The sequence below is a fragment of the Chelonoidis abingdonii genome, chromosome 1 (genome assembly GCF_003597395.2).
Source record: "Chelonoidis abingdonii isolate Lonesome George chromosome 1, CheloAbing_2.0, whole genome shotgun sequence".
In the NCBI taxonomy this organism is placed as follows: domain Eukaryota; kingdom Metazoa; phylum Chordata; order Testudines; family Testudinidae; genus Chelonoidis; species Chelonoidis abingdonii.
The window spans coordinates 209,481,118-209,508,774 of NC_133769.1; the positions used below are offsets into that span (position 1 = coordinate 209,481,118).

The 27,657-nt window shown below is 42.7% G+C and overlaps 1 protein-coding gene across 1 annotated transcript in view; it reads left to right on the plus strand.

The window, feature by feature from the left end:
* SLC37A1 (solute carrier family 37 member 1) overlaps positions 1 to 27,657 on the plus strand; it is a 57,375-nt gene that overhangs the window by 25,191 nt on the left and 4,527 nt on the right. The window contains exons 10-18 of the mRNA XM_032763618.2: positions 666 to 703; positions 7,875 to 7,958; positions 11,736 to 11,867; positions 15,477 to 15,567; positions 17,052 to 17,114; positions 19,376 to 19,461; positions 20,578 to 20,626; positions 24,013 to 24,086; positions 27,073 to 27,151. Of these exons, the coding sequence (XP_032619509.1) occupies positions 666 to 703; positions 7,875 to 7,958; positions 11,736 to 11,867; positions 15,477 to 15,567; positions 17,052 to 17,114; positions 19,376 to 19,461; positions 20,578 to 20,626; positions 24,013 to 24,086; positions 27,073 to 27,151 (696 nt within the window). The remainder of the gene's footprint in view (positions 1 to 665; positions 704 to 7,874; positions 7,959 to 11,735; positions 11,868 to 15,476; positions 15,568 to 17,051; positions 17,115 to 19,375; positions 19,462 to 20,577; positions 20,627 to 24,012; positions 24,087 to 27,072; positions 27,152 to 27,657) is intronic.

Here is a 27,657-nt window from a genome sequence, read left to right on the forward strand (position 1 = left end):
CTCTGCCCCATCCAACCGCCCCCTCCTCCCTGACTGCCCCCCCAGACCCCTCCACTCTCTTACCCAACCCCCACTCCCCTCTCCCCACCCCCTTACCAGCAGCAGGAGCTCGCAACCGCGACACCTGGCCAGAGCCAGCTGCGCTTCCCACGCTGCCCAGTGGGAGCAGCAGGCCAGAGGGCAGCCGACATGGCTGTGGGGGAGGAGGGACAGTGGAGGAGAGGCTGGGGACTATGCTTCCTGGCCAGAGGCTCAGGGGCCAGGCAGAACAGTCTTGCATGCCATAGTTTGCCCACGTCTGGGCTAGACTATACCAGAAAGTTTGACTGCTTTAATTATGGTTTAAAGCAGCAAGAATGTGCACGTGTGCACATGCATACAGTTTGGAGGCAATTCTATCAGTATAGAACTGCTTATACAAATGTAGCTTATGTGGGCTCGGGGAGCAAAATAAACTCTACCAGTATAAGGCATCTATATGCCAGTATACTGCATCTGTGCTGAGGCTTATACCAATATAATGCATCAGTAAAAAACAAAACAAAAAAACATACCCCCTGTCAGGCATAGTTATACCGTTATAGCAACTTTTCTAAGTGCAGACCAGGCATTAATAGGAGAATGATTCCTTATGTTTGATTAACTGGTGTTTTGTTGTATTTCAGACCCTAAAGATTTCAGTTGCGCTTGCAAACCATCCAGTGTAAGTGAACATTATTGTACTATTCATTGTTATATTTCATGTTACTTTTATTTTTTTTAATGGATAAATAGGACATCATTTGGTAGTTACAGTATGAAACTAGCCTTCTGGTATACATTTGAACAATGAGAGGCTGTAATACCTGCCAGGTAAATGAATTAAGCTTGGTGGTAGGGCTTTTGATAATGTAATGTGTTGGTTTTGTAGTGGAATTCAAGTATTATTCATTCAGTTTGCTGTGGAGGGAGGAGTGGGAATAAAAATTGGAGTTTTGAGGGTTTTTTTTAAAATTTAAAATTGATTTTTTTTGTTTTATTTAAATTAGCATAAGGAACAGTTTGAGGGGGAAGATCTCCACAACAGGATCCTAATGTAGATGTATTTTTCTCCTGCCCCCAGATTTCGCTGGGGTAAGGAATGATTTGGGTCTATATCATTTGCCTTAATGATATCCTTTGGCAGTGAATCCCAAAGATGAATTGTACATTGAAAGAAAATGTCCTGTCTGTGTCTGTCTGTTTTGAATATATTGGCTTTCTTAATTTTCCATGCAGTCTTGTTCTTCTATGGTAATTTATGGTAGATTGGCCTTCTCTGAAGCATGTATTATTTCTTGTACTGCTTTCTCTTATCCTCTTACTATTCTCCTCTCTAAAGGACATAATCTTTAATATTTTCAATTTCTTCTGCTATAAAGTTTCTGATCATTTTTCATTTGCCATTTTCTCAAGCATATGTTTTTGACTTTATCACATATTTTGGTCACCTCATTTCAGAAAATACTGTACTGTCTATATTTTCCATTTATTTCTTTCTCATTTTTTAAATACAAGCAAATCTCTTACTGGATTGACTCATAGACAGTTTGAGCTGCAAGATATTTTTCTTAAGTATTTATTTGCTACCTATTGAGAAACATCCTGATGTTTCAATCACTTCATACAGTTGCTGGAAAGAAAGATAGATCTCAGAATTTGCCACTGAGCATTGCTGAGGTAAATGTATTCCATTCACTTCAGTGCACTGTTACTGAAAAGCATTGTTAAAGAGCTCTGCACAGCATATTGCTTTTCTGCCTAACCAAAAGCTGATAATGAAAGAAAAAAAATGACTTTCAACTATATCTGTCTTGTGGCTGTAGAACCAAAAAAAAAAAAGGCAATTGAGGATTTGTTTTTTTGGAGTCACCCCTCAGCCCCCTGAAAAAACAAAAAGTCATTGACTTCTCATGAACATCAGCAAAATAATTGCCCCACACCCAGCCTCATTGTCAGATGCATTTGACCTACTGTTTCCATGGAAACTTTGCTCTCTGGAGCATAAAGCATCACTCCCTCCCACAGATTCTTATTTGCAATCCCATAGGAGGTTTTAAACACATTTCTCTCCTAGACTTCACTCAGAAATAGCTCCAGAATGCAAAATTTGCCACGAGTTCAGTAAATCATAGGAAGTCACATGAAGTTTGAATGTGGGAATATCTCAAATTTAAAATTTTGAGGTCCGAAAAGTACAGAGTACCTTCAGCTCCTGTTAACTTCAGTGCGCTTTCCTGCATTCACCACAGGATTAATGTGTAGAAGTTAAACCAATTAATAGAATATTGAGTAACAAATCTGGTTGTGAAGTGTAGCTGAATGACAACTGAGAGGATACAGCTAAGGTATTAGGACAATAAACAGACAGTGCCATCAGTTGAAACAAAGACCTTGGCCCTGCTCGATTAGTTGCAGAATTTTGCAGGAAGGCATAAAATTCTAGCTCCCACTTTGTTTTCAGTCCTTCCGAGAAGCAAATTCCCATGTGGCATGGGTCCCCTTGAAAATTTCTGAAACATTTTTTGCAAATAGTAATTCAAGAGTGTACTTGAATCTAAGCAGAGCAGAGACAATCATCTAATTGCAGATGAAGCAACACAAACATGAAAAGTTACCATGAGGAGTAGTTCCTCACAGAGAGTAAATCTAAGGCACGATCTGTGAGCTGGTCTGGTGATTTTTTTCTCGTGTCCCCCATAATTTGAAGTCTCACAGGAGCCCAGTTCCCTCCATACTTTAAGTGACTACGCTGTAAGTTACAAGCTGTGCAAAAATTGATCATTTTTCCTCCCAAGTCAGTGGCAGAGACTGGAACAGAACCTAAAACACCCAACTCCGACTTTCTCCACAGATTGCTCAGGATACACATTGTCACTTGTATTTGGCTTTTCTGTGTTTAAAAAAGAAGTTCTAACTGGAAACACACTCATGAAGATAATTTCATTTTAAATTACGTTTTTCAACAGTCCCAAAAATAGAAGGTGCACTTAAGTGCTTTGGGCATTTTACCTTGGTTTGTGTACACCTCTACCTCAATATAACGCTGTCCTCGGGAGCAAAAAATCTACCATGTTATAGGTGAAACTGTGTTATATCAAACTTGATTTGATCCGCCGGAGTGTGCAGCTGCCCCCCCCCCCAGGGCATTGCTTTACCGTGTTATATCGAGTCACATTTATATTGAGGTAGAGGTGTACTTGTACATCTGAAACGTGTTTCAAAATATTTCAGAGTCTGGTGTAAATGCCAGAAGTGGAGTTTTTGTCTAAGCTTTCCACAGAGATCTACTCCCCACAAACGCTGTAATTCAAGCAGTCTATGCAATCTGCAATAAAGGAATTTGATAAGTGACAGCAGAGGGCAGGTTTAATGGCATTTGAAATAGGGAAAGAAATATAAAATTCAAGTGAAGTTTTGGTATCTTCTTTTTCATTGCTTCTACTCTAACCTCTTGTTCGCTGCTCTTGCAACCCTGCAGCTGGTCGTCCCAGCTGATCAATATGCATGAACATGTTGAAATTATTTTGTTCTAAGAACTCTTTAACATGGCTTTCCCTTTCTTTGGAAATATGAGTTCTTTTAAAAATTCTTGTGGTAAAGTTCTTCCATATCTGGAAGACTCCAGACTTTTCAACTTCTTACTTCTCTCCAGAAGATAAAGTGCAAATATTTAATAAGTAGCCACTCAGTCTAGTCCTCATCTTCAGACTTTTTCCTCTTTACCAGAGTATATTACATTTAAACAGTGAAATGGAAAAAAAAGTCTTCCACTTTTTCTCTTCTTAGGGTATGGCTACACTGACAGTTTTGCAGCGCTGGTAGTTACAGCTGTGCTTGTACAGCTGTGTACAGCCAGCGCTGCAGTGTGTCCACACTGACAGCGACCAGCGCTGCAGTGTGTCCACACTTGCACAGTCTGCAGCGCTGTTGTGAGTGTGTGCATTGTGGGCAGCTATCCCAGAGCACCTCTCCCTTTTGCGCTATGGGTTGTGGGAAGGGGACGAAGGGTTGCGGGTCATATCGCGCTTCCTTGTTCCAGCGACCCGTGCTGCCAGGAATCGGACCGCGCTAAGAGGGCCCGCACCATAGGCAACCTTCTTTATTTTTTTTTTTGTAACTTACCCGTCCTCCGTCGGTTCTGCTCCATGTCCCGCTCCTTTTGGTGATGCGGCGGAGATCGGCATGGCCCGGCCTTCAGCTAGCAGCCATCGGGGCGCGGCTGCGGCGGGCCCAGTGGAGGGCGTAGCGGGGCTTGCCGCGCCGGCCGTGAAACACGCCGTTCGGTTCGAGGCTCTGGCCGAGCGCAGCAAGCCCCGCTCTTGCCACTTTTGGGGCTCTTGTTCGCAGCGAAGGGGAAGCCGCGGGCGAAACGCGCGACCTCCCCGGCTGGATCATCGGGCCCTCCACTTAAGAAATAGCGCCCGACGCTGGACTGGACTCCGTGGCGGAAGGTATGTATCTTAAGGTGCCTGGGGACTCCGCCCATGCCCTCTGCACCCCGGCCCATAGCTCGCTCAGACGCCCCAGAACCTCCCGCATTGCGCCCCCCAGCGTGCTTGTGCCCGCGGCTATTTTAGGTCCGCGAGGTTAGAAGGGGGTTCTGTGGGGCTGCTTAAGGGGGTTCCCATGCTGCCTCTGTGGCTAACCCTGGTAGCCTGACTCCTACCAGTCCGGCATCGCCGCCCCGGCCTATCGCTCCAGTCCCACTATGTCCTTACCTGACATAGACACGGGCGTTTTCCGGCTTTTGAGCCCGCAACGGTGACGTGGAACCATCGCGGCACACCCCGGGCTCACCAGTCGGCGGGGTACCACACCTCATAAGTGAATATCGGCTCGTGTCGCATCACCTTCCATCAGTGTAAGTAGCCCGTATTCCAATATCACATAGTTTGGAAAGTAAAAAATACTGCATAATGAAGATCTTTTTTTATCACTAAGTTCATTCGCCCTGCTCTTCCGACGTCCCTTGTAGTCAATCCCTCCAGGGCGGCCTTCCTTCCTCTCTTTTATTTGCTCAGCCTGTTCCTTTTTCTAGGTTTCCTTTTCTCGCTATGAACTTTTTCTTTTTGTTAGGAATATACATTTCATAACTGACTTCTTTAGTCCCTATCCTTACTAACGTCCTTGGTTTATGTCTTAACTGTCTGCGGTCTTTCAGAATCAGTCTGCGCTTGAGAGCAGTATTCAAGTCACTTAATACGAACGGAAAACTGATTATCAGAGTCTGCATGTTTTATGATGTATCTTTGTAGCGTATCATTACAGATTCTGGCATGTAGACGTAGCCAAGCTGTATGCGATAATGGGGGATAGGCGGTTGTCGTGATGTGTGCGGGGCGTCGGGGCAAGGGAAGGGGGCTGCCCGTGGACGCTCACCTCTGAGAGAAAGAATGTAAGTGCTATAGAGTGTGAGGATTGCGTTCACTGTGCGATGGCATGGGGTTATTCTGTGGTGACTTGCGTGGAACTGAGTCCAAAGTCTTGCGATGCTATGAGATAAAACTTGAACCCATTTGACGCCCTATCTGCACGCAGCTTAGAAAGCCCATCTTGCAACACGGCTCACCTGGGATACACTTGGGAAACGCGGCTGTGTGGGTGTGGTTGGTTTGGTTGGGGTTGGCTTCACTGCGCGGAAGCCATGTATGATGAGGTGTTTCTGTGACTTGTGGTAAGAAGCATTAAGTGAGCATCGCTACGGGAATACACTGAACCGCGTACACCCACATCATTTTCCAGCAGCAGATCTACAAGCCATCGTTGCTCACATTCCGGGCTCACCTGGCGTGGGTGGGGGTTGCTTCATCATTTCGCTGGGACAAGCCAGGTGGTGGGTCTGGGTCCGTAGGGTGCGTATGTGGAGCACTAAGGGACGCAGGTACCAACGTGGGGAGGGCCCAACTTATTTTTTAATTCCATGGGCCTTTGGGTACCTACATCGTGTTGCCGGTATGCTGTGTCATGGCTAGAACCCCTAGTCCCCCCTGCTCCCAAAACATTTGCATCCTTATATAAAGCTTCTTACCCAGTGAACAGGCTTCCTCTGGTGAGATTGCCTCCAGTCGTAACAAGTGCTGCCAGCGCGCGCAACTGGCTAGCTATCTTTTCCATGAGTTGGGCATAAGAATTGTTCCTGTGTGCTGCCTGATGAACTCCTGGCGTCTTCAACACCTTCAGTAGACCTTCTTACCTCGTAGTGGTTCCTCTACACCTCCCGGCTTCCATACATTCCAGGCTCTGATGCCAGGCAGTGGAGTGTGAGCAAATGGGACCAGAGGGTGAGAATGGGTATGCTGGTCAGTGAGGATACCTCCCTATCCCTGGAGGCAATTACAGCACCTGAGTTCGACGAGTCATTCAAGTGTCACGACCTGTGGGTTTTTTGTTATGCAGCGCTGCCTGCAGGCAGCAGCGTCTCCCGGTTCGCTGTTACCCTTGCTTGGACTCGGTGCTGTACAGCCAGCGCTGCAGACAGGGAGTTGCAGCGCTGGCTGAGCTTTTAAGTGTGGACACCTGCTAAGTTGCAGCGCTGTAACCCCCTCACCAGCGCTGCAACTAGCAAGTGTAGCCAAGCCCTTAACCTTTAGATAAAGATATAGCTGGTCTTTCCTCAGATAATAGATTTTCTTTCTGCTAGATCATTGTAATTCACTTCCCAACACGACTCTTCTTGTCAGTAAGACCATTTCTAGTATGTATTTTGCAGAACCCTTGTTTTTGGACTTGGGCCCATCAAGGATGATTACTTCAATCTTTGACTGCACTTTATCTTTTATGGATTATACATAATTTACCTCATCCCTCCATAAATTTGCTGCACTGGAGTAATGCACAAGTAAAGAACAACAAAAATATGCATCCATACACTTTATTTAGGGCAAATTTTGTCTATATTTCCTTTTAAATTAATTAAATTAAATTAAATTCAGATATGGACCGGGCATGCTTTTCTGACTATATTTATTTTTTACATAGCATTCGGGAGGTACTAAGGCACTTTGTAAAGTTTAGTGCCTCCTTCTGCTCCTCTAATGTTATACCCACTGAACACAGCCCCATGTGCTCTCTACCTGGTGGTGAACATACATTTAAGGTTTACGTGTAAGCTACCCAACCTACACACTTCATATCAATGGCAAATCTTTTTAGATAAAGTGTCATATGGTGACATTTTTCAAAGAATGCAATTTCAGCATGCACTGATGTGCAACTGTACATGTAAATGAATGGCTGTATTTACAGGAAAGCATCTATTTTAGATCTGTTCCAGTTGGGGGCCTGGGAAGCCCACAAAGGATAGAAAGGATAGATAGGATCAGATCCTCGTGGGGGGAGGCGTACCTCAAAGACCACAACTACAACCTTTCCTGGGCTCAAACAGCTAGAATGAATATTTATAAGAGAATGTGAGAAACTTTTATCTTCAATGGGGAGGGAGGAGGAGAGAAATAGTTCCTTAATAGCAGCCTCTGAAATAAATGGATCAGTTTAGGAAGTCTAATTGTGATTAAAGTATTGTTACAAAGTGTGGATTTTGTAGTGAAAAATGTCAAAGCCATTAAGTAAAATGAACTCAAAATCTGAATTTCCTGTGCCGCTCCTGTATACAGCACAATTTGAAATGAGAATAGAGAAAAGTAATTTCTCTTTCACATTTTGCAAGATTTACAGAGCTCCACCTGAATTTAAAATAACTAGAATGTACAGTCGTCAAAACATAAGTTTTTCCATTTGGCTTTGCAGCTGAGTTGTGATGAACATAGATCTTTGGTATGTAAAAGTAGGGTCTAAACCTACTTCTAGCATCAGTGACTTCTTTAAGGTAGTGCTTTTTTTAAATTGTTTTTCAGAGCTCAAAGTCCTACATGAATGGTACAAATAAATTCAGAGTCCATGAGCCAACCTTAAATCTTAAAGAAACTGACAAACTTCAGGTAAAATTAAATGTCGTAAGTTAAAATTGTATGTGAGATTTTCTAAGCTCAGATAGAATCTTTCCAATGAAAATGGCTTTACCCATGAATGTTTCAATCTGCTAAAGATCTTATAGAAAAATATGAATATAAAAATATTTCAACTTACTGTAAAACAGTGTTTTAGGGGGAGATTTTTCAAAGACACAAAAGACAGCTGGGTGACTGACTGTCCTTTATGCATATGAAAATCTTCCCCTTAATTTATTCTGTATTGTAGTGTCCCCTTAGTGTTTTTTTGCTTCTTAAAAACGACATATTTAACAACTTCTGTTCCCTATTGTCCTCACCTACAAAACCAGTTACATCATTTCTGTGGTACACTTTGAGTTCTTCAGAATGAAAATTTTAATTTTAAAAGAAGGGGAAGAGTAGTGAGAGCAATGTGAGCAAAATTCACAGTAGTGATAAGGGGACGAGCATAAACCGATAGCCTGGATCAAAAACATCCCCAAATTTGGAAGACCTTTGGTCACAACTACAGTGTTGGGATCTAATCTCTGCAATAATTGCATCCCTGAGTTTCATTTAGGAGAGCAGAGTAATGTGCTGTACACTACAAGACAAAAATAACCAAAACTTAGATACCTTTCACTCTGCATCCCTTTGTTTACTAAATATATTGTGAAGGCCAAGAACATAACAGGGTTCAAAAAAGAGCTAGATAAATTCATGGAGGATAGTAAAAGCAGAGACTAGGGACACTATCCTGCCCATCCTAGCTAATAGTCATTGATGGACCTATCCTCCATGATGTCAAGTATCAGAGGGGTAGCTGAAATTTGAAAATAAACTGTTGGCTGTAATTTGCTCTGCCAGCTCTAATCATAATTCTCAGTAACTGGCACTCTTGTTGTCAGTTTGTGCAGAGAGGCTATAGACTGAATGGATAAAGAGACTTTATCCTGAGAGGTGTTCCATCTTGAGCATGACAAACGGACACTGGCTGAGCAGCACTGGGGTGCTTGCTGTCAAATCTGTCAGAGTTAATATGTGTTTTCTTTGCTATTTGTGTTAATTGTTCATAATGTTGAGAAATAACCAGGGAAAAAACGCTCTCCATTTGCCTCTGCTCTGTTTTTGAGACCTTGCCCTTTTCCCATCCAGTTGAGGATAACTGGATCTAATTTTGCTCTTGTAAATGTGGGGTTGAATATATTTTTTACAATGGGTACACTATATCTAAGCTAAGATTATCATAGTTCTGCTTCTTGATACCTGTTCAAACAGCAGATGTTCAGTGGTTTTAGAACTAGTCAATTCCTAGCATACTAGATTGGCAGCTCTTACTGATTCTTAGCTGGCCACTTTAAACACTAGAAAAAGAAAAATAATATTCAATATACGCAACAAATAAAAGCAGAATGTGTTTCTAGATACATTACCTGTCATGTCAGGTTGGCCTCTTAAAATTATACACTATTGAGCAATAATAAATCCTTCCCCAGAGCTCAGGAGTGTACCATATGTCTGTTCTCGCTCACTGACAAAGCTGAAAAGTATTATCCCTGCCAAGCTCAAATTGCTTTTTCCTTATCTAGGTCTAGCACTTAACTCCAAGATATTGATACATATCTCCAACTTGAATTGCTAAGAGAGGTGATATGTGTTGTGTATTGGTAACTTCCACTTCAGAATCATCATCTCTTTGCATTAGAGTCACCTGTCTGAGAAATGAGCAGCATTTACTCAGATGATTTCAATCAGGCTATTGTGCTTACAGGTATCCTGCAGGTTTACTCTGCCCTTATTCAAGCAATGCTCCTGTGGAAGTCAATAGGAAGTTTTCCTGAATAATGACTGAAGGGATTTTGACCAATGTTTTTGTTTTGTGTTTGGGATTGATAGCTTGAATTGCAAATGGTAAACTACAGTATCAAGGGTATTTCAGTTATTTAAAGATTTAAAACTGAAATTGTCTACTGCTAATTTGTTGCCATTTAAAATAAAACAGATGTGTAAATAGGATTATTTCAAAATCACTCAATAGAAAGTATCATTTTCAAATCTGTTCCATCATTTTTAAGCTTTAATATCTGTTCTCCATGTCAGTTTGTTTAATATTAATCAGACACTTTCCATCTACCGCACAAGTGCAGGGGGAATAATGTACCAATTTATCTTTCCAAGCTTAGATTCAAATAAATGTGATAGCATTAAGCTCTTGGCCAAAATTTAACACAGATATGTGATAGTTAGAAGAAGGGTGAACGTACATTAAAATCCTCTTGCAGCTAAAAAGAGAAGCATTGCTAGGTCATCTTAAAGTGTGACAGTGCCACAGAGTGCAGGTGAAATACTGGGTTGCTACAACTACTAAACCTATCATTTTTACAAGCTGGCAAAATAGTTTCAGTGGACCTTGACAGCTTTGTATCCAAAATTTCTGTCATCACGCGTAGGAGTGAGTGGTGAGTCTTAGATTTAGGTCTGAACTTCCCCAAGATTCACAGGGGGAGCACATGAGAGGTTTTGGTTCAATGTAATCTCTGGATAATTGGCTTCACACACTTAGGCATGGGTTCGAGTCTCTAATCATATTGAATAGTACTTTACCCCAACAGAGGTGCCAAATCAGATTCTTCCAATGGAGGATGATCAAATTATAGTACCTTCCCCACTGCCTCCTCCTGAAGGGACCCCCCAGGTTTCCCTCAGCCAGGGAGTGTACACCTCCCTTAACCACATGGTGCATGAGCCAGTTTGAGTTGTCGATGGGCTCCCCTGCACTCTGCTGTACAGGTCACCACATCACTCCTCCAACATTTTAGTGGTGTGGTAACCCTGTGCTCCAGGTTGCAGCACCATTCACTGAAACGTGGCTTGGCCACCCCTTCATGTGTACAGAGGGGAGGCCAGGTCAAACTTTATTAGCAATGCAACTACACAGCTGGGGTGTTCATCCAGACCTCTCTGGCAGCAGCTGTATTTGTTTAGTATGGGACAGCTGCTTAAAGATGATTGGGCCATGGCCCCCCTGCTCTGTCGCCTATGGAACTTTGGGCAAAAAGCATGGGGTGGGGGGGAGGATTTGCTCTCACTTCCCCCCACCCCCTCCAATTGATGCCACTGCTGTTGAAGCCAGGTAGAGTAAGGTACTGCTCAGTGTGAAACATAAGAATCTAGCCCTTCAATAATATTGATCTAATTCATAGGTGTCACTGCTTGAATGAGTAAGATTGAAAACTAGAGGTGAGGAACAAAACAAACTCATGAGTCTTTTAAAACTAAGCATATGCTATACATACCTGAACAGTACAAATGATCCCTGCTTAAACTGACGAATGTGAAGATTCAAGGGATATAAATTTGGAAAAATCATCTTAATATTTATATAGAAGCCAGGTAATGTCAGTGATATCTTCAGTATGTTAACCAAGAAGTGTTTTCAGCTCCAACTAGTGAGACCATATTTGAATGATGGATGGGGAGAAGCCATTGAAAAGTAGAAGAAATAAAGTCAATTTCCAATAGCTGGGTTCCGTTCAGGGCACGCTATGATGTGTAGTGGTTTTGAAATTTGAAATCTGCTCACAATACAGATACTGTATTGACTCCAGAAGTAAATGCATGCAGCCCTAAACAATCGTGCTTTTTTCACTAAAGATTTTGGAATCGGTGAATCACTTTCTGTAGTACAAAAAGTAAAGTAATAAGACGTGAATGACTTGGTTGTTTACTACATACATTTTAATGTATTTACTTTTTTTTTTTGTGGTGGTGGGAAACTGTATGTAGGATCCAGCGATGCAGTGTTTGCTTCCTGATAGAGAGAACTGCACAGTGCCGCTGAACCATAACATGGCAGTCAATGTGGAAGGTGGAACTAGAATGTCAGCTATCAGCTTCATAGGTGCTTTGCGAATACCTGTGAGTACATGCATTAGTCTTATCTGCTCTACGTTGACTTGGCTTTTGTCCTACAGGATTCTGATTTTTATACAGTTTGAATGGAGAAGTGGACAAAGTTGGTTTTCCCATCTCAAAACTGGTATTTTATTCAGTCTGGTTGAGTTTTGACTGGATGTCAGAAATCAGGGGGTACATAGTGTAAGATAAAGTGGGTGTCCTATTCAGAAGAAGAGAGGATACAGAAAAAGGGAACATTTGGCTCAAATAAGCCAACTGAATACATTAATAAATCACATATTAGAATTTACAAACATCCAAAAAGTTAGTGAGTGCAAGTTTAAACTTGCTCTTGGAGTTTTAAGCTGTATAGGTAGCACTCACACATTTCAGAACCCAAGAGTTTGATGACATTATTAACATAATGGGACAATATTTATGTATGCGGGGAGAGAAATAAGGGGATCAGAGAGGCAACCTTGAATTGTCAGGGGTGGAGGGGGAGTAGCTGAAATACCTACAGCCTCTTCTGCGGTAGCCACAGAACTGTCCTTTCATAGCACCTCTTTTTATGCTCCTTGAAACCTCAGGTAACTGACTAGTTCCAGTTAGGGCTGGTTGGAATTTTCTAATTTGGGGATTTTTTTAATGGAAAAATGTAGTTTTTACAAAATTACTGATTTTTCTTGAAATTTTTTCACAATGGAAAATTGAAAAAAAAATTGTTGGGTTGGGGTTGACCTGAATCAAAATATTTCTGTTTATTGAACAGAATCAGAATGTTTTGAGTCACTTCAATTTTAATCTGCAACCACCTGAGCTACCATGGTACTTCACTGAAGTTGTAATTTAGGTCTTCCTCATTCTACTCTCTGGGTCAGGCTTCTCAGCTAAACTACATCTCTCATGATGCTCTTCGGTCTCTCCTCTGGCTGAATTGCCATAATGTATCATAGGAAATGTAGTTTTTGCTGGGGAACCTGGCTCATAGCGAGGAATGGGGGCATGAGGCATCTGAACTACAATTCCTATGAGGCACTGGCAGCTCAGGCAGATGTAGTTCAATATCAAACTGAAACAAAATGTTTCCAAATAAAAATTTTTTGGAACTTTTCATTCCCTGAAAAATATACCAATTTTGACTTTTCATCCTGTTTTGAGGCAAAAAAACAATGTTGAAATATCAGCATTTCTTGCAGGACAAAAGTTCTGATTTCTGACCAGCTTTAGTTCAAGTGGTTCTGCAGTTCTGTGATATTCTTAAGTGGGATGAACTCTTCATCCAGTATGAGCAAGCTGAACTTCCGTGCATGTGCTTTTTTTGTCAGATGTGTTTTGGTTTTGCTTTTTGGTGAGTAGGTTTGAAGTGGAAGTCTGAAGTTGAGCTATATGAATTTGGTATATAATATAAAATTCTATAGCCCATTACCCCTCTGTTGTATATGTATTTGTCCTTATATTTGGAGTAGTTGTATTGATGTACATCAGGGGTCAGCAACCTCTGGCACGCATCTCGCCAGGGTAAGCACCCTAGTGGGCCAGGCCAGTTTTTTTACCTGCCACATCAGCAGGTTCGGCCAATCGCGGCTCCCACTGGGGGCTACAGGAAGCAGCCAGGGATGCGCTGGCCGCGGCTTCCCACTGCCGCGATTTGGCCTGGAGCAGTGAACTGTGGCCAGTGGGAGCCGCGATCGGCCGAACCTGCCGATGCGGCAGGTAAACAAACTGGCCCAGCCCGCCAGGTTGCTTACCCTGGTGAGCCATGTGCCAGAAGTACATTATGAAATATTAATAATATTATACCTGTTAAAGAAAAGCACTTGATTACACCAGGGCTTCACTGCATTAATTGGCTGTCTATGTTGTTTAAGTGTTAAATTGAAAAATGAATTCAGCAATTGTTAAAATGTGATAGAAACTCCTTCCTATTCTCCTACCTACATCTTCCATAGAGTTAGTGGACCATGCTCTACCCTGGTGTAAGCAGGCTATAATGCCACAGAAGTCAATACAGTTGTACCTGCTTACAGTAGGATTTAATTTGGACCAGTGTCACAAACGGCATCACTTCTTCAGGTAGATGACTTCCTTCAGTAGTAGGTTCATAAATTATAATTGTCATTTTCAAAAGCTCCTAATTTGAAAGCACATTTTATTGCTTATGTAGAGGAACATCTTAGAACTCAAACTTTCAGGCTGTTGGATAAAAGAAAGGGGGGAGGTTGTGTTTGAATTCAGGGTAACAGTTCTGCTCAAGGAAACACAAATGAAATCCAGCTGGAACTGATATTGGGCTGGTGGGAATGTAGGAAAGAGTTCCTGGCACTATATGCTATCCTCCTGTGGCCTTAGAGCAGGGGTAGGCAACCTATGGCACAGGTGCCGAAGGCGGTACGTGAGCTGGTTTTCAGTGGCACTCACATGGCCCGGGTCCTGGCCACCAGTCCGGGGGGCTCTGCATTTTAAACATTTTAAAAGCCTTATTTACTTTACATACAACAATAGTTCAGTTATATAATATAGACTTATTGAAAGACACCTTCTAAAACCATTAAAATGTATTACTGGCACGTGAAAACTTAAATCAGAGTGAATAAATGAAGACTCGGCACAGCACTTCTGAAAGGTTGCCAACCCCTGCCTTAGAGTCTACCCAGTCCTACCCATTTTCCTACCCAGATTCTACCCATTCTATCCTGCAACAGCAAGATGATATATATCTAAAATATCCTCTTCTGCCTTCTCCTCGAGTCTTCCCCCTTCACTTCTCCTGTCACTTGCTGGGTGGGAATGAATAACACTTTAAATACAGCAAGGGGTGGGTGGGGGAGGGAGGGAGGGTGTTGGGGCAGGGGGGATTAGAAAACATGAAGGTGGTGGTGGTGGGGCAAATCTCCAGCAATCCATATTGACACTTGCAGGAGTAGCATAACAGCAAGGACTTAAAACTGTGTAAAACCCCAAACTGCTGCCAGAAGATGGCAAATGGTGGGGGAAGGATTGACAGGAACAGGTTTATGTGGCAGTCGAATACACTTCAGCTGTGTTTTTATAATAACTTAACCTTATACAGAATTCTCAGCTAAGGCGATAGGGTAAAAGAATACTGAGACTTGTATGTTAAATAAACACCCACTTTTACTGTGCTGAGTCCTAACTAGGTACCTCTTTGAGACCATGTACCATACAGGCTGTGTGGATTTTTTTTGAAGAAATACCATTGGTGAAATCCTGGAGCAATTTAAGTTGGTGAGAAAACACCCCCAGGTCGCAACAGTATGCACCCAGATCAGTTCTATAAAAGGGAAGATACATGTAACATGACAGAAAATCGCTGTCAATCTCTGAAGTGGTTTTAAGCTCTAGCTGTCCTTATTAGTATTCTGGTTTTGGTTAGCTCAGTACAGTTACATGAAGAGAGAAAGATATACAAGTAGAATACTGCAATCTGTTTTGATCACAAGCTTCATGCTTCCAGAACCAGAAGACTCAAGGGAAAAATTCCTGAGACAGAAAGGCTTAAGATGCCATTTGGAGATTGCTTGCATGGTGTGGTTTAACAGAACCAAAGAAAAAACAATAATGCATGTCTAGGTACTAACCTTGTTCTTTTTTCTTTTCTCTCCTTAGGGAGTCATAGAATTCTCTCTCTGTTTGTTGTTTGCTAAACTAGTCAGTTATACTTTCCTTTTCTGGCTTCCACTCTATATCACAAACGTAGGTAAGTATCTGTGGGAGGAAAACAAGTGTTTAGTTAGATAGTGTCATGACCTATGATGAGCCTAGTCATGTGAAAATAAACATTACTGCTTTTGTTTTAAGCTATGGTTGCCCTAGTAGAGTTGAAAGACTGCCATTTATTATATATATCAATGATACGTACTGAGAATTAAGGGATAGCGACCACAAAAATAAGAATCTGATTTCTCTTTGAAAATTGCAAGTCTTTGTGATGTCTTTGGCTCTTGAGAACCCACCAAAAATATTTAATTGCATAAACCCTATAATAATCATATATTTATAATGGTGCCTTATATCCTGACCAATCCCAAAGATCGTAATAAGCTGCACAAAGGAATGACTTTATTACTATTATTTATTTATTTCATTAGATCATCACTATCACTGTGCTGTGTGCGATACAGAACATAGAGGAAGGCATGCTGCCCCAAGAAGTTCATATTCTTTGGGCTGTCCTCTGGCTTTTAAATCCACAGCCTCATGACCAGAAGAGACAGGCAGGCAGAATGCCTGTAGGGAAGTGTGTGCAGTAGGGATACTCACTACATCCTTTGGCAAGCCGCAGTATGCCCTCCTAGTAACCAGTACTTTTGTGGTAATAGGTTTGATGAAGGGTGAAGATTAGCTAATAAGTTTTTTTTTAAATGTTTAAAAACAATATAATTAGTTTTACTATATCAACATTAGAGGTGTTGGGCATCTAACTCCCTTAGATGCTTTTGAATATCCCACCCTACGTTGCAGTAGCACTCGGATGCCCCGCGGTGCTAGGCACTGTGCAAACACATGCAAAGACATGGTCTTTGTTGCGTATAGTTTAAAATCCAGTTGCAGGGGTGTCCCTTTGCATGCTGGGGAGTTCAAGGAGTCATTCTGCCTCCCTCTGCTTCTGGGGCATTGCAGCTTTGCTCTGTTCCTTACTCCAGGCTGCGTTTAACCAACACAATCTAGCCAGCCAGTGATACTGGTCACGTAAGTAAGGGCTTCAGGATTAGGCTCTTTGTGTGGCCTTAATTTGTATCAAGCATGTTTCTGAAACAAAGCAGCATTACTCAATGGTACTTGTTGTTTGTGTGGTGCTCTGATTATTTTTAAGGCTGTTGCTAACGAACCAGAAAATTCTTGTATACACACAAGTTCTACCACTTTAACTCAAGTGGTATGAGCCCTTCTAGCATGGACAAAGTTATATCAGTATACAATTATTTATACCAGTAAAGCTTATTCTTGTAAATAAGTCATTCTGGTGTAAGGCACCTTTATACCAGTATAACTGCACCCACACTAAGTTGTACTGGTTGTAAGTAGATGGGTAAAAAAAAATCACACGACTAGCTAACATAATTATTCTGGAGCAAAAGCTGTCTGTGGATCAGGCTTTACATCTGAATAAAATGAAGATATTTCTTGTAGCTTTGAAGTGAGAGGCTATTCTAATCAGATTTATTCTGCTTTTACTGTTAGAGCATCTTGATGCAAAAAGAGCTGGGGATCTTTCCACATTGTTCGATGTGGGTGGAATCTTTGGTAAGTTAACACACTATTATTAATCAGACCTAGGTTAGGAAATCTGTAGCACACATAACTGTTCTGTTTTATTCTTTTACTAAGAAATTGGGGCTTGATCTTGGATCCACCAGAAAATGGCAAAATTGGCACCAGGGGGAGCAGAATGGGGCACTTACAGCCAAATCCTATGCCATATGACCAGCCTTAGTAGCAGGTCTAGGGGAATAAATCCATAGCCCCTTATGTGACCCTGGTGCAAGAAAGATTGGATGATCCTAGTGTCATAGAAACTTCTGTCTCGGTCCCTTTACCCCTCTCTTCTCCTCTGTCACCACACCCCTGACCCAAAAAGGTATCCTGTCCTCACCCTTGCATAGCAGAACTACACCAATTTTGGAGTTCCTCTGCCCAATATGCTGCAGAAGGGGTCTCCAGAGCAGTGATTGGGGTAAGCTGGAGGAGGTTTCACTGGATCCAGAGTTATGTAGATCTAATGGCCTCAGTACACTGAGTAAGTGACAGAAAGGGGTTGCAGCCACTGCTCCAGCCTGGCCCTGAATTTCACCTGCACTACTCCTCTCCACTCAGGCTCTGTGCAGGAGAAGTGAATTTCACACCATGCAATTTAAACCAATCATAGGTAGGTGTATCTCCGTGTTAGAGACTATACCAGTGTGGCTGCATGGCATAGTTATGGTGGCATAAGCCCATAGTGTAGAGGGACCCTACATTGACAGAAGGAGTTTTTCCATCATTTTAAGAGCTCCACCTCCTGGAACAACAGTTGCTATGATAATACTTAATCCTGCCATGAGGGCAGGGGACTGGACTAGATGACCTCTCGATGTTCCTTCCAGGCCTAAGATCTATTATTCTATGATTCTATGTCAACTGAAGCATTCTTCCATTGACATAACTGTGTCTACACTGTGGGTTATGTTGACATAGCTATGTCAGTCGGATGTGGGCTTGCTTATAATCTTGACCAAAATAGCTATGTTGACCTCTTTTAAGTGTAGACCAAGCCTAGTTAGCACCCAGAAGAACAGAGATTTTATTCAGCAGTCTAAACACAAATCTCGCTCCACTGCAAATCCAAGCCACCAACATAGCTACTTGCAGAGCTTGATGGGGACCCAGATATGTCAGTGCGATATATATATAGCTGGGTATTTTGCTGTGAGTGCTACCCTTTGAAAAGAGAGAGGGAGGAATGGGGGCAGTAGAGTATGGAAGAATTGGGAGAACAAAAGTGCACTTGAAAAATTATTGCAAAAGGGCTATAATAACTGGGTCAAATGGAATAGGAAAGAGCACTTCAAAAGTATTTATCTGTAATTTGGGGGTTATTTCTCCTGTCATCCACATGCTTTACCAGAATATCGATCCATGGGTCTTTTCTCTCCCTGTCTTCTGGGTTTAACTCATTGATGAGAAATGGATTTATTGTTATTGTTTCATTTTGCACCTAGGAACCCTAGTCATGAATTTAGAACTGGACACTTGACGAGGCACTGGATAAACGAAGAACAAAAAGGAGGCTCCTTTCCTAGAGAGCTTACAATTTAGGTATAGGACAAGATGCAACAGGAGGAGACAGGGCAGCATGAGGAGACAAGATGGAATCCCTATTGCATCCTTGCCAGGGTAGCTAAAGGATGTATCCAATATTAAACTGAAAGCAGACACAGGGTGGCTGCTGGTACACCCTACCAAGTGCTCTGTGGCTCAGTAAATGTGGGTGACATACCTCTGGATCTTATACTTGAATTTGGATGGACACAGGGTTTATGATGATGGCTCTTTTGTCATGGTCAGGCTGTAGAATCTTACATGTTGAGGCTAGGCTTATTCTTCCTCCAGAGGAGATGGAGGCCTTAATTCATTGGTTCAACCCCAGAAGCTGATTTGACGCAGCTGGGTTCCAAAAAGCACCAGGTGGAAAATACTGGTGAGCCACTCTACTAATGACACAGTGTAGCCATTCCCTAGATGTGCCCTCCAATTACATCATCCTGGGTGTACAGATGACCTCAGAAGGAGCCAATGAAGCAGACTACAGTGCCCGTCATGGTTGTCCAGCTCAATCTAATCATTTGTGGCATAGATGGTGATGATAAAAGCTACTAACTCAAACTAGATTTTCAGTCCTATGCTCTGTGTGTGTTTACAATAGAAGTGTACCTTTACAACAATTACACTGGAAATGTATGTCCAATTATAGTGCATAAAATGCTCATGAAATAACCTTTTTGTTCTTTAATGTGCCTCTTTTTCAGGTGGCATTTTGGCAGGCATGATATCAGATAGATTGGAAAAAAGGGCTTCCACCTGTGGAATGATGTTACTACTAGCAGCACCTGCTGTAAGATCTACTCTCCTTATTTTAGTTGTGCCCTTTTGTGCAAAGTTCTGTGAGCATTTCCATTAGAGATTCTGTTCTCAGAAGTCTCTGACCATTTGCTGCAGGTTGAAAGTTGCTCTGAAAAGTCTCAGCACAAGAGCCAACACAGAGGTTTGGGCTGATTTTAATAAATGAAATACGCCATTCTTTGGCACATCATATGCTACAGGACTCTATGAGAAATTGTCACATACAGCTGGCTTTGACAGCACTCACTAAAAATAATAATTTTCCCTCCGTTGATACTCACACCTTCTTGTCAACTGCTGGGAATGGGCCACATCCACCCTAACTGAGTTGGCCTCATTAGCACTGACACTCTACCCCCACCCCAACTTGGTAAGGCAACTTCCATGTTTTCATGTACTGTATTTTCCACTCCATGCATCCGATGAAGTGGGTTATATCCCACAAAAGCTTATGCTCAAATAAATGTGTTAGTCTCTAAGGTGACACAAGGACTCCTCATTGTTTTTACTGATACAGACTAACACGGCCACCACTCTGAATCCTTTTACTCAGTTATTCAATTCTGAATCAGAATTTGGCAAGTGATTTGTCCTTTTGATTTCAAACAACCACCAAATAATCAAAATTGCTGAGCTGTTAATGTTAGGAATCTGGCTGCCACATACATGGCAGTGTGATTTTTATAGTGTATTTCTACAATGCATACACTGATCTTGCCAGGATCAGCAGAACTCTGTGCTATGCTTAATGTGAAAGTGACAGGCTAAAAAATTATGGTCATATTAATTAGCTATCTCTATGAGACCCCTATGAGACAGGCAGCCACGTCAGGAAATTGACGGTGATTTCCATGCCATGGGACTCCAGCACCAAAAATAACAAATAATTTTTCATCACAAAGATAACTAGTATTTTTCATGTTGTGACATTAAGGTGATTTGTTTGTGTGTGTGTGTGAAAACGTACAAATCTGTGAAGAGCAGGGGCCTTGACTGCCTCTCACTCAACTTCAGTGGGAATTTATGCTGGTGAAAGCATGAGATCAGAATCAAACCTTATTCTTCTGTTTTTACTACTTAAATGTTTACCCATTTATATCCATTACAGCTATACATGTTCTCTACAATCAGTAAAATGGGCCTAGAAGCTACCATAGGTGAGAACTTAAATTACATTCTGCCTGCTTTTAACTGGACTTGGTTTTCTTTTACTTCTGTTCCATTCCCATTGATTTTTCTGGGGAAAAAGTCTAGAAACTAATTGTCTGCTTTTCAGAGGTATTGAACACCTGTGGCTCCCATTGACATCAGTTGGATTTCTGCTTAGCCTCTTTAGAGGCCATGAACCACCTGGAGAAAAAGGGCAGAGGACAGCATTTCAGTAGCACAGTAATTTCATTTTGGGCCATAGGAAAAATAATTGCATTAGAGCTGGTCAAAACATAAAAAACCTCGTCCACAAAAAAAATTGGAAAATTCAAAGCCCTTTTTATTTCAGAGGTTTCAAAAAGAAATGAGATCTTTCCTCTATTCAATGTATTTCATAAAAAAAAATGAAAAACTTTTTGGTTTAAATGTTTTATTTTTGCTTTTTGAGTTTCTCTTCTCCCCTCACCCCATCCCCATTTTTATCCATTTCACTGCTGGTAAAGGGAAGGGAGGAAAACTGAGAGACAAACTCACACACAAAACTAAGACATTTTCACCAAAAGATTCCAATTTTGAAAAAAGGACACTTTTGAAGGAGGGTGGAGGGGGAACCCTTTGTTTGACCATTTTTGACCAGCTCTGAATTGCATCTAACCAGATTGTACCACAAGAGGGGCAGTCTGACAGAGTAGGCTGAGGGGGAGGTGGTCTCCGTGTGGTTCCCCTTGCAGAGTTTCTCCCCAGCCATTCTGTTGGAAATGGATGTTCTCTAGGGCCTGCCCCCAAAGCTGGAGGAGCCTCACATGCATGTGCTGCATGAAAGCCTGTATTTGCCCCCCACAGCCTCCCATCAAATTCCCTGGCAGTGCAGCCAAACTGGAGTCACACTCCTAGGACCTTCCATTGCTTTGCTGCCCCTGCAATTTCCCCCTGCTCCCTTAAATGAGGGTTCCCTTCCACTTAAAGACCCCTGCTAGAAAGCTAACACCTCCTCCAAGCTGTGTCACTACTTCCAGGGACTCTCTGTGGGACTTGAAGGAGGACAGTGCCCTAGGAAGGGGAGGATGGTGTGCCTTCCACTCAGGAGGGAGAGAATCATGCACAGAGTGGTTGGAAGTGTGATCTGGGCCATTGTTTGACTTACAGAAAGGCAGATTAAAAGTAGGAGTAGAGTTCAATCCTCTCAGCCACAAACACTGATGAATCTTGAGAGCCTTTGTGGGGGGAGGGAGATAAGGAAATCCAAATACAATAAAATACTCTTAAATTAATGGGAACAGTTTAATCTCCTTTTGAAAGTGGAAAGGAACATAATTAACTTAAAAATCACACATCTCTCTGCAAATGTTGTATCTATTATTGTTATAGGTAACTACTATAGCATCTTAGAAGAAAACCATTTTTTTAAAAGTCTTGTCCAGTTTTAGCTTATACATTTGTATGTTGTACAGCCACTTTCACCATTTTCCCTGTTTGCTCAAGTCTTTCAACAGGGGGAGAAAAACACTAGGGGAAAACAGGAAATGTATTTATAAAACCACAAAAATTATCCTGGGAACTCAGTAGCCAGGAGAGTTCTGGAAACTATTTGCAATTCTATTTTAAATGAACAATATCTTCATGAGTTTGCATTTTTAGGGGTCAGGAAAAATGTTCCTTGAGTGGATTGGGGACTGAAGCGTGCTGATAGTGTGTAAATAATTATTAGGAATTAGGTGGTCAAATATTTCTGTAAGGAAGCTCAAATAGAGGCATGAAATTGTAAGGAGAATGTGCCTCTGAGCTGACCCAGTGCCTCAAAATGTACACTGTCGGATAACTGTGTTTAAGGGTGTTGGGAGTCCTACTCTCTGGCTCATTGTAGACTAGAATCATTGTTACAAGGATAGGTCTCTGGGTGCCACAAGCATGACTGAGTTGAGATGGGACAGAGGAAATTTAATCAAGAAAAACTGATAGAACAGCATGGATCAGAAAAAATGTTCTTGTCTCTCTGAAGCTATGATAAGGGCTTTTTTTTTCTTCCTTTTTTTGCATGATCACGAAATGAGTTGAGGTGGGAGTGTGAACCATGAATAACCAGTGAATAACACTGGTTTTTGTACCTGAAACTGAGAATGCTTGATTCCCTCTTCCAAGTATCAAAGATGATTAAAGAGTCTCTTATAAACTTAAAGGGATTCTGACCTTTTGTTTGGTGTGATAGACCCAGGCCAGTTGGGAACAGCACAGTAGCAGAAGGGAGATATACTGGCCACTGGTTAATCAGTTTTCAGTTCCCTGAGTGACCAGAGCAGGGGCTGCTCCAGGCTAATGAGAACACCTGACTCAAATTAACCTGCTAAGAGTGAGGTGAGGCAGTTAAGCACCTGACTCTAATTAAGGACCCTCTGATGCTATGAAAGGGCTCACTCCAGTCAGGCTAGAGGGAGCTGGGGAGCCAGAGGAGAGGAAGTGTGTGTGGGGAACTGGAAGCAAGAGGTGTGTACGAAGCTAAGAGTGAGTAGGCATACTGCTGGAGGACTGAGAAGAACAAGCATTATCAGACATTAGGAGGAAGGTCTGGGGGTGAGGATAAAGAAGGTGTTTGGAGGAGGCCATGGGGAAGTAGCCCAGGGAGTTGTAGTTGTCATGCAACTGTACCAGGAGGCACTCTAGGCAGCTGCAGTCCACAGGGCACTGGGCTGGAACCCGGAGTAGAAGGCGGGCCCAGGTTTCCCCCAAACCTTCCAACTCCTGATCGAACACAGGAGGAATTGACCTGGACTGTGGCTTCTACCAGAAGGGAAGGTCTCTGGGCTGTTTCTCAACCCACAAGGTGAATCTCTGAGGCGAGTAAATCCTCCAATAAGCTCAGGACCCACCAACGTACAGGAGAAACTTTGTCTCATTAGATTATTTGTGGCCTCCTACCAAATCCAAAAAGAGAGGAGTTGAAATGTGAAGGCAGTGCTGGTGGTGAGGTTTTGTATGTATGGCACAAGCATCCAAAGGCCCTGTTGAGCTTTGGGGCCCCATTATGGAAGGCCCTGTACAAACAAAGGACTCTTCTCTGCCCAGAAGGGTTTACAGTCTAAAAGGTGCAAGCAGCTGAAGAGTTGGGGCTGGGCACATCATGTTCTCCACTGTGCTGGGAGCAAACGCCCCTTTGTGCTTAAATATGTCCATTGCTACTGAGATGACTTTTTACCCTTGCTTTCCCTGGTAGCCTTGTTAGCCATTTTGAAGCAAAATTGTACTTCCCATGAATATACTCTTGTAGTTACGCTGCATTTATTGAAGATGTGTAGTATGTTGAATAATCAAGGTCTAGATCATCACATGGGATAGTGACTATAAATAACATCAATTCTGGAACTTTCGTGTTTACTTTTCCTCATCAAACTTCCAACAGTTATGCTGCTTATCAGTGGAGCCCTGGTGAATGGTCCTTATGCGCTGATCACAACTGCAGTCTCTGCTGACTTGGTGAGTTTGGCTGTCTGTTTTACATTTAGCAGACAGCCCCACTCATTTGCCCTCATTTTGGGGGGGAAGCCTGGGGGTTTCTGTGACGAGTAGTAAATGTGGGTAAAGCATTGAGGGCTCAGTTCGGATGTTGTGTGTATTGCACTTCTATGTACAAGGTAAAGAGTAATGAGAAGGATGGGTAAAAGCAGCAAAGAATCCTGTGGCACCTTATAGACTAACAGACGTTTTGGAGCATGAGCTTTCATGGGTGAATACCCACTTCGTCAGATGCATGCACGAAAGCTCATGCTCCAAAATGTCTGTTAGTCTGTAAGGTGCCACAGGATTCTTTGCTGCTTTTACAGATCCAGACTAACTCGGCTACCCGTCTGAGAAGGATGGGGAGCATTGAAGAACTCAATCCTGTATTAATACTGATGAGTGGCTTCCAAATTACTCCTGCCTTGTAAAAAGAGAGATCAAAGAGTGGATCTCTTCATGTGTGTGCTGAGGATCACACGTAAGGCCGTGTCTCCTTAGATGTGCCATTTGCCACCCACATCCTGCATTTTTTTTACCCTGCACCTTTGAGAGTAAGGGATCAGGTGTGCAATTGGCTGGAGACTTATCTCTGTTAGGTGTGGAGGGCACTGCCTGGTGCTTGCCCTTCCTTGTGCTCATGTTAGCCTCTGCTCACCCGTATACTGCACCCCAGTCAGCCTGTGCTCCCCGCTACCCTGCCACACCAGGCCCTGCAGGCTTGTGGTCTGACTGCAGTACATGCTCCATGAAAACATTGCCCTGGGTACCTTTTCTTCAATTTTGCTTTTCAGTGCTAGGTAAATGTATTGCTTTGAAAGGTGCTGGACGGTGAGAGCCCCACAGAGTGAGGTCCTTCACCAGCAGAATAGGTACAGGACAGACAGTGGAATTTAAATCCACACCCCACCCCAGCATTCCTCCTGAGCCTCCTAGTGATCAAAAGGTAGCACCTGTAGAGTTGAGAGAGAGCTCCCCCTTCAGGTCCATTCAATCAATAGCCTCATTGCTGTGACTGGCAGCTAGACTGTAGGATCTGATCACATAGACACCTGCCCTCTGGGAGCTGGACGGAAACCACCAACTGATTTTCTCATGCATCACTGAACAACCATCTGACACTAATGACTTTAGGCGACTGGTGACCTAGACTGAATTCTCCTCAGTGCCCTGAGTAAATGAAAGGCTCTGTCTTTTTAACAATCCTCTGAGCCTTTCAGTCTCCTATATACCAAGTTATAAAATTGTTCCTATGATCATTAGTTTTGCTCTGCAGTCCTGTTGAATAACTGGCCTAATGAAAATGGCCTTCACAACTACTTCCTTTTGGTGCCTTCTGACTCAAGCTGCTGAGTGGCCCTTTTTATGGCTTTTATCATTAATACTCTAGTTTTCTTAGTATTCTTGTCCAACTAGTGATTCTCTTCTATTCTGCACAGTTTTCTGATATCAACAGTGGTGATACTGACAGACCGCTGGGCAGTTTCAGAGAAAAATTGCAGGCTTGAAGTGCAGCCCATTCTGCATGAACACATGCAGAATAGAAAGGGTTATTTATAAAGAACATCATTTAAAATAGATTAGTCATGGGAGATTTTTTTAAGCAATGATAAGAGTCTTATCCATACATATTAAAAGCTACTTGGTAAAGTTCATGCTAATATGTTCATACCTGACTAACCTAATTGGCTTCTGTGGGTGAGGGCAAAGCAGTGGACGTGTTGTTCCTTGACTTAGCAAAGCTTTTGATATGGTCTTCCACAGTATTCTTGCCAGCAAGTTAAAGTAGTATGGGCTGGATGAATGGACTATAAGGTGGATAGAAAGCTGGCTAGATCGTTGGGCTCAACGGGTGGTGATCAATGGCTCCATGTCTAGTTGGCAGCTGATATCAAGCGGAGTGTCCCAAGGGTCGGTCCTGGGGCTAGTTTGTTCAATATCTTCATTAAAGATCTGGAGGATGGTGTGGACTGCACTCTCAGCAAGTTTGCAGATGACACTAAACTGGGAGGAGTGGTAGATATGCTGGAGGGTAGGAATAGGATACAGTGGGACCTAGACAAATTAGAGGATTGAGTCAAAAGAAATCTGATGAGGTTCAACAAGGACAAGTGCAGAGTTCTGCACTTAGGATGGAAGAATCCCATGCACTGCTACAGACTAGGGACCAAGTGACTAGGCAGATTCTGCAGAAAGACTAGGATTACAGTGGAAGAGAAGCTGATAGAGTTGACAGTGTGCCTTGTTGCAAGAAGGCTAATGACATTTTGGGCTTATAATGAGGAGCATTGCCAGCAGATCAAGGATGTATCATTCCTCTATTCGGCATTGGTGAGTCATCTAGAGTACCATGTCCAGTTTTGGACCCACTACAAGAAAGGTGTTGGAAAATTGGAAAGAGTCAGCAGAGGGCACAAAAATGCTTAGGGCTGCGCACGATGTTATGAGGGAGGCTGAGGAACTGGATTATTAGTCTGCAGAAGAGAAGAATGAGGGATTTGATAGCTGCTTTCAACTACCTGAAAGGGGGTTCCAAAGAGGATAGATCTAGACTGTTCTCAGTGGTGGCAGATGACAGAACAAGGAGTAATGGTCTCAAGTTGCAGTGGGGGAGGTCTAGGCTGGATATTAGGAAAGATTATTTCACTAGGAGGGTGGTGAGGCACTGGAATGGGTTACCTAGGGAGGTGGTGGAATCTCCTTCCTTACAGGCTTTTAAGATTATGCTTGACAAAGCCCTGGCTGGGATGATTTAGTTGGGGATTGGTCCTACTTTGAGCAGGGGGTTGGACTAGATGACCTCCTGAGGTCCCTTCCAACCCTGATATTCTATGATTTTCTCTATATTTGTCCATTATTTCACATATGTTTTTTCTATGGGAAAGGCCAGGAGTATGATGCAGATGCATGGCCATTTTCCAGGCTCATCTGTAAATGGTTCTGAACTGAGTATTTGTCACTGTAGGGTACCCATAAAAGTCTGAAAGGAAATGCAAGAGCCTTGTCCACAGTTACGGCTATCATCGATGGAACAGGTTCTGTAGGTAAGCTGTCGTTCAGAAGCTGCCTGCCTTATCTGCAGTAGGCTTTCTGTGGCTCTGGGTGCTAGAGAATTACAGTGTAGTTCTGCTCAGAAAGCAGACTAAAGCTGGCATCGAGGAGTTCCATGTCTGTGTCTCAGTGATTTGCACATCATATGTGCATAGTTTGCATATAAAAAGATGGCTTTTTTTTTCTCCCCAAAAACTTCTGGTGCTACAAAATAACTCAGGCTCTTTGCCAAGCTGGATTCTCTCCATGTCACACCTGGCCAGTACTCAGCATCACTTTGGGAGTGGGAAATGGGCAAAGATGGCTTTAGACCTCCTTTGTACTTCCCCAGGCTTGGTGGTAGAGGGCTGGCCCCCAGCACAAATTAGAACAGTATACACCATGGGGCTGTTCTGGGCACCTGAGATCAAGGATGCCTTGGTTATCCCCTCTGCACCAACAGTGGTGAGGAAGGCAGAGATCCACCGTGATAGACATACACAACCTGCAGATACCTCTA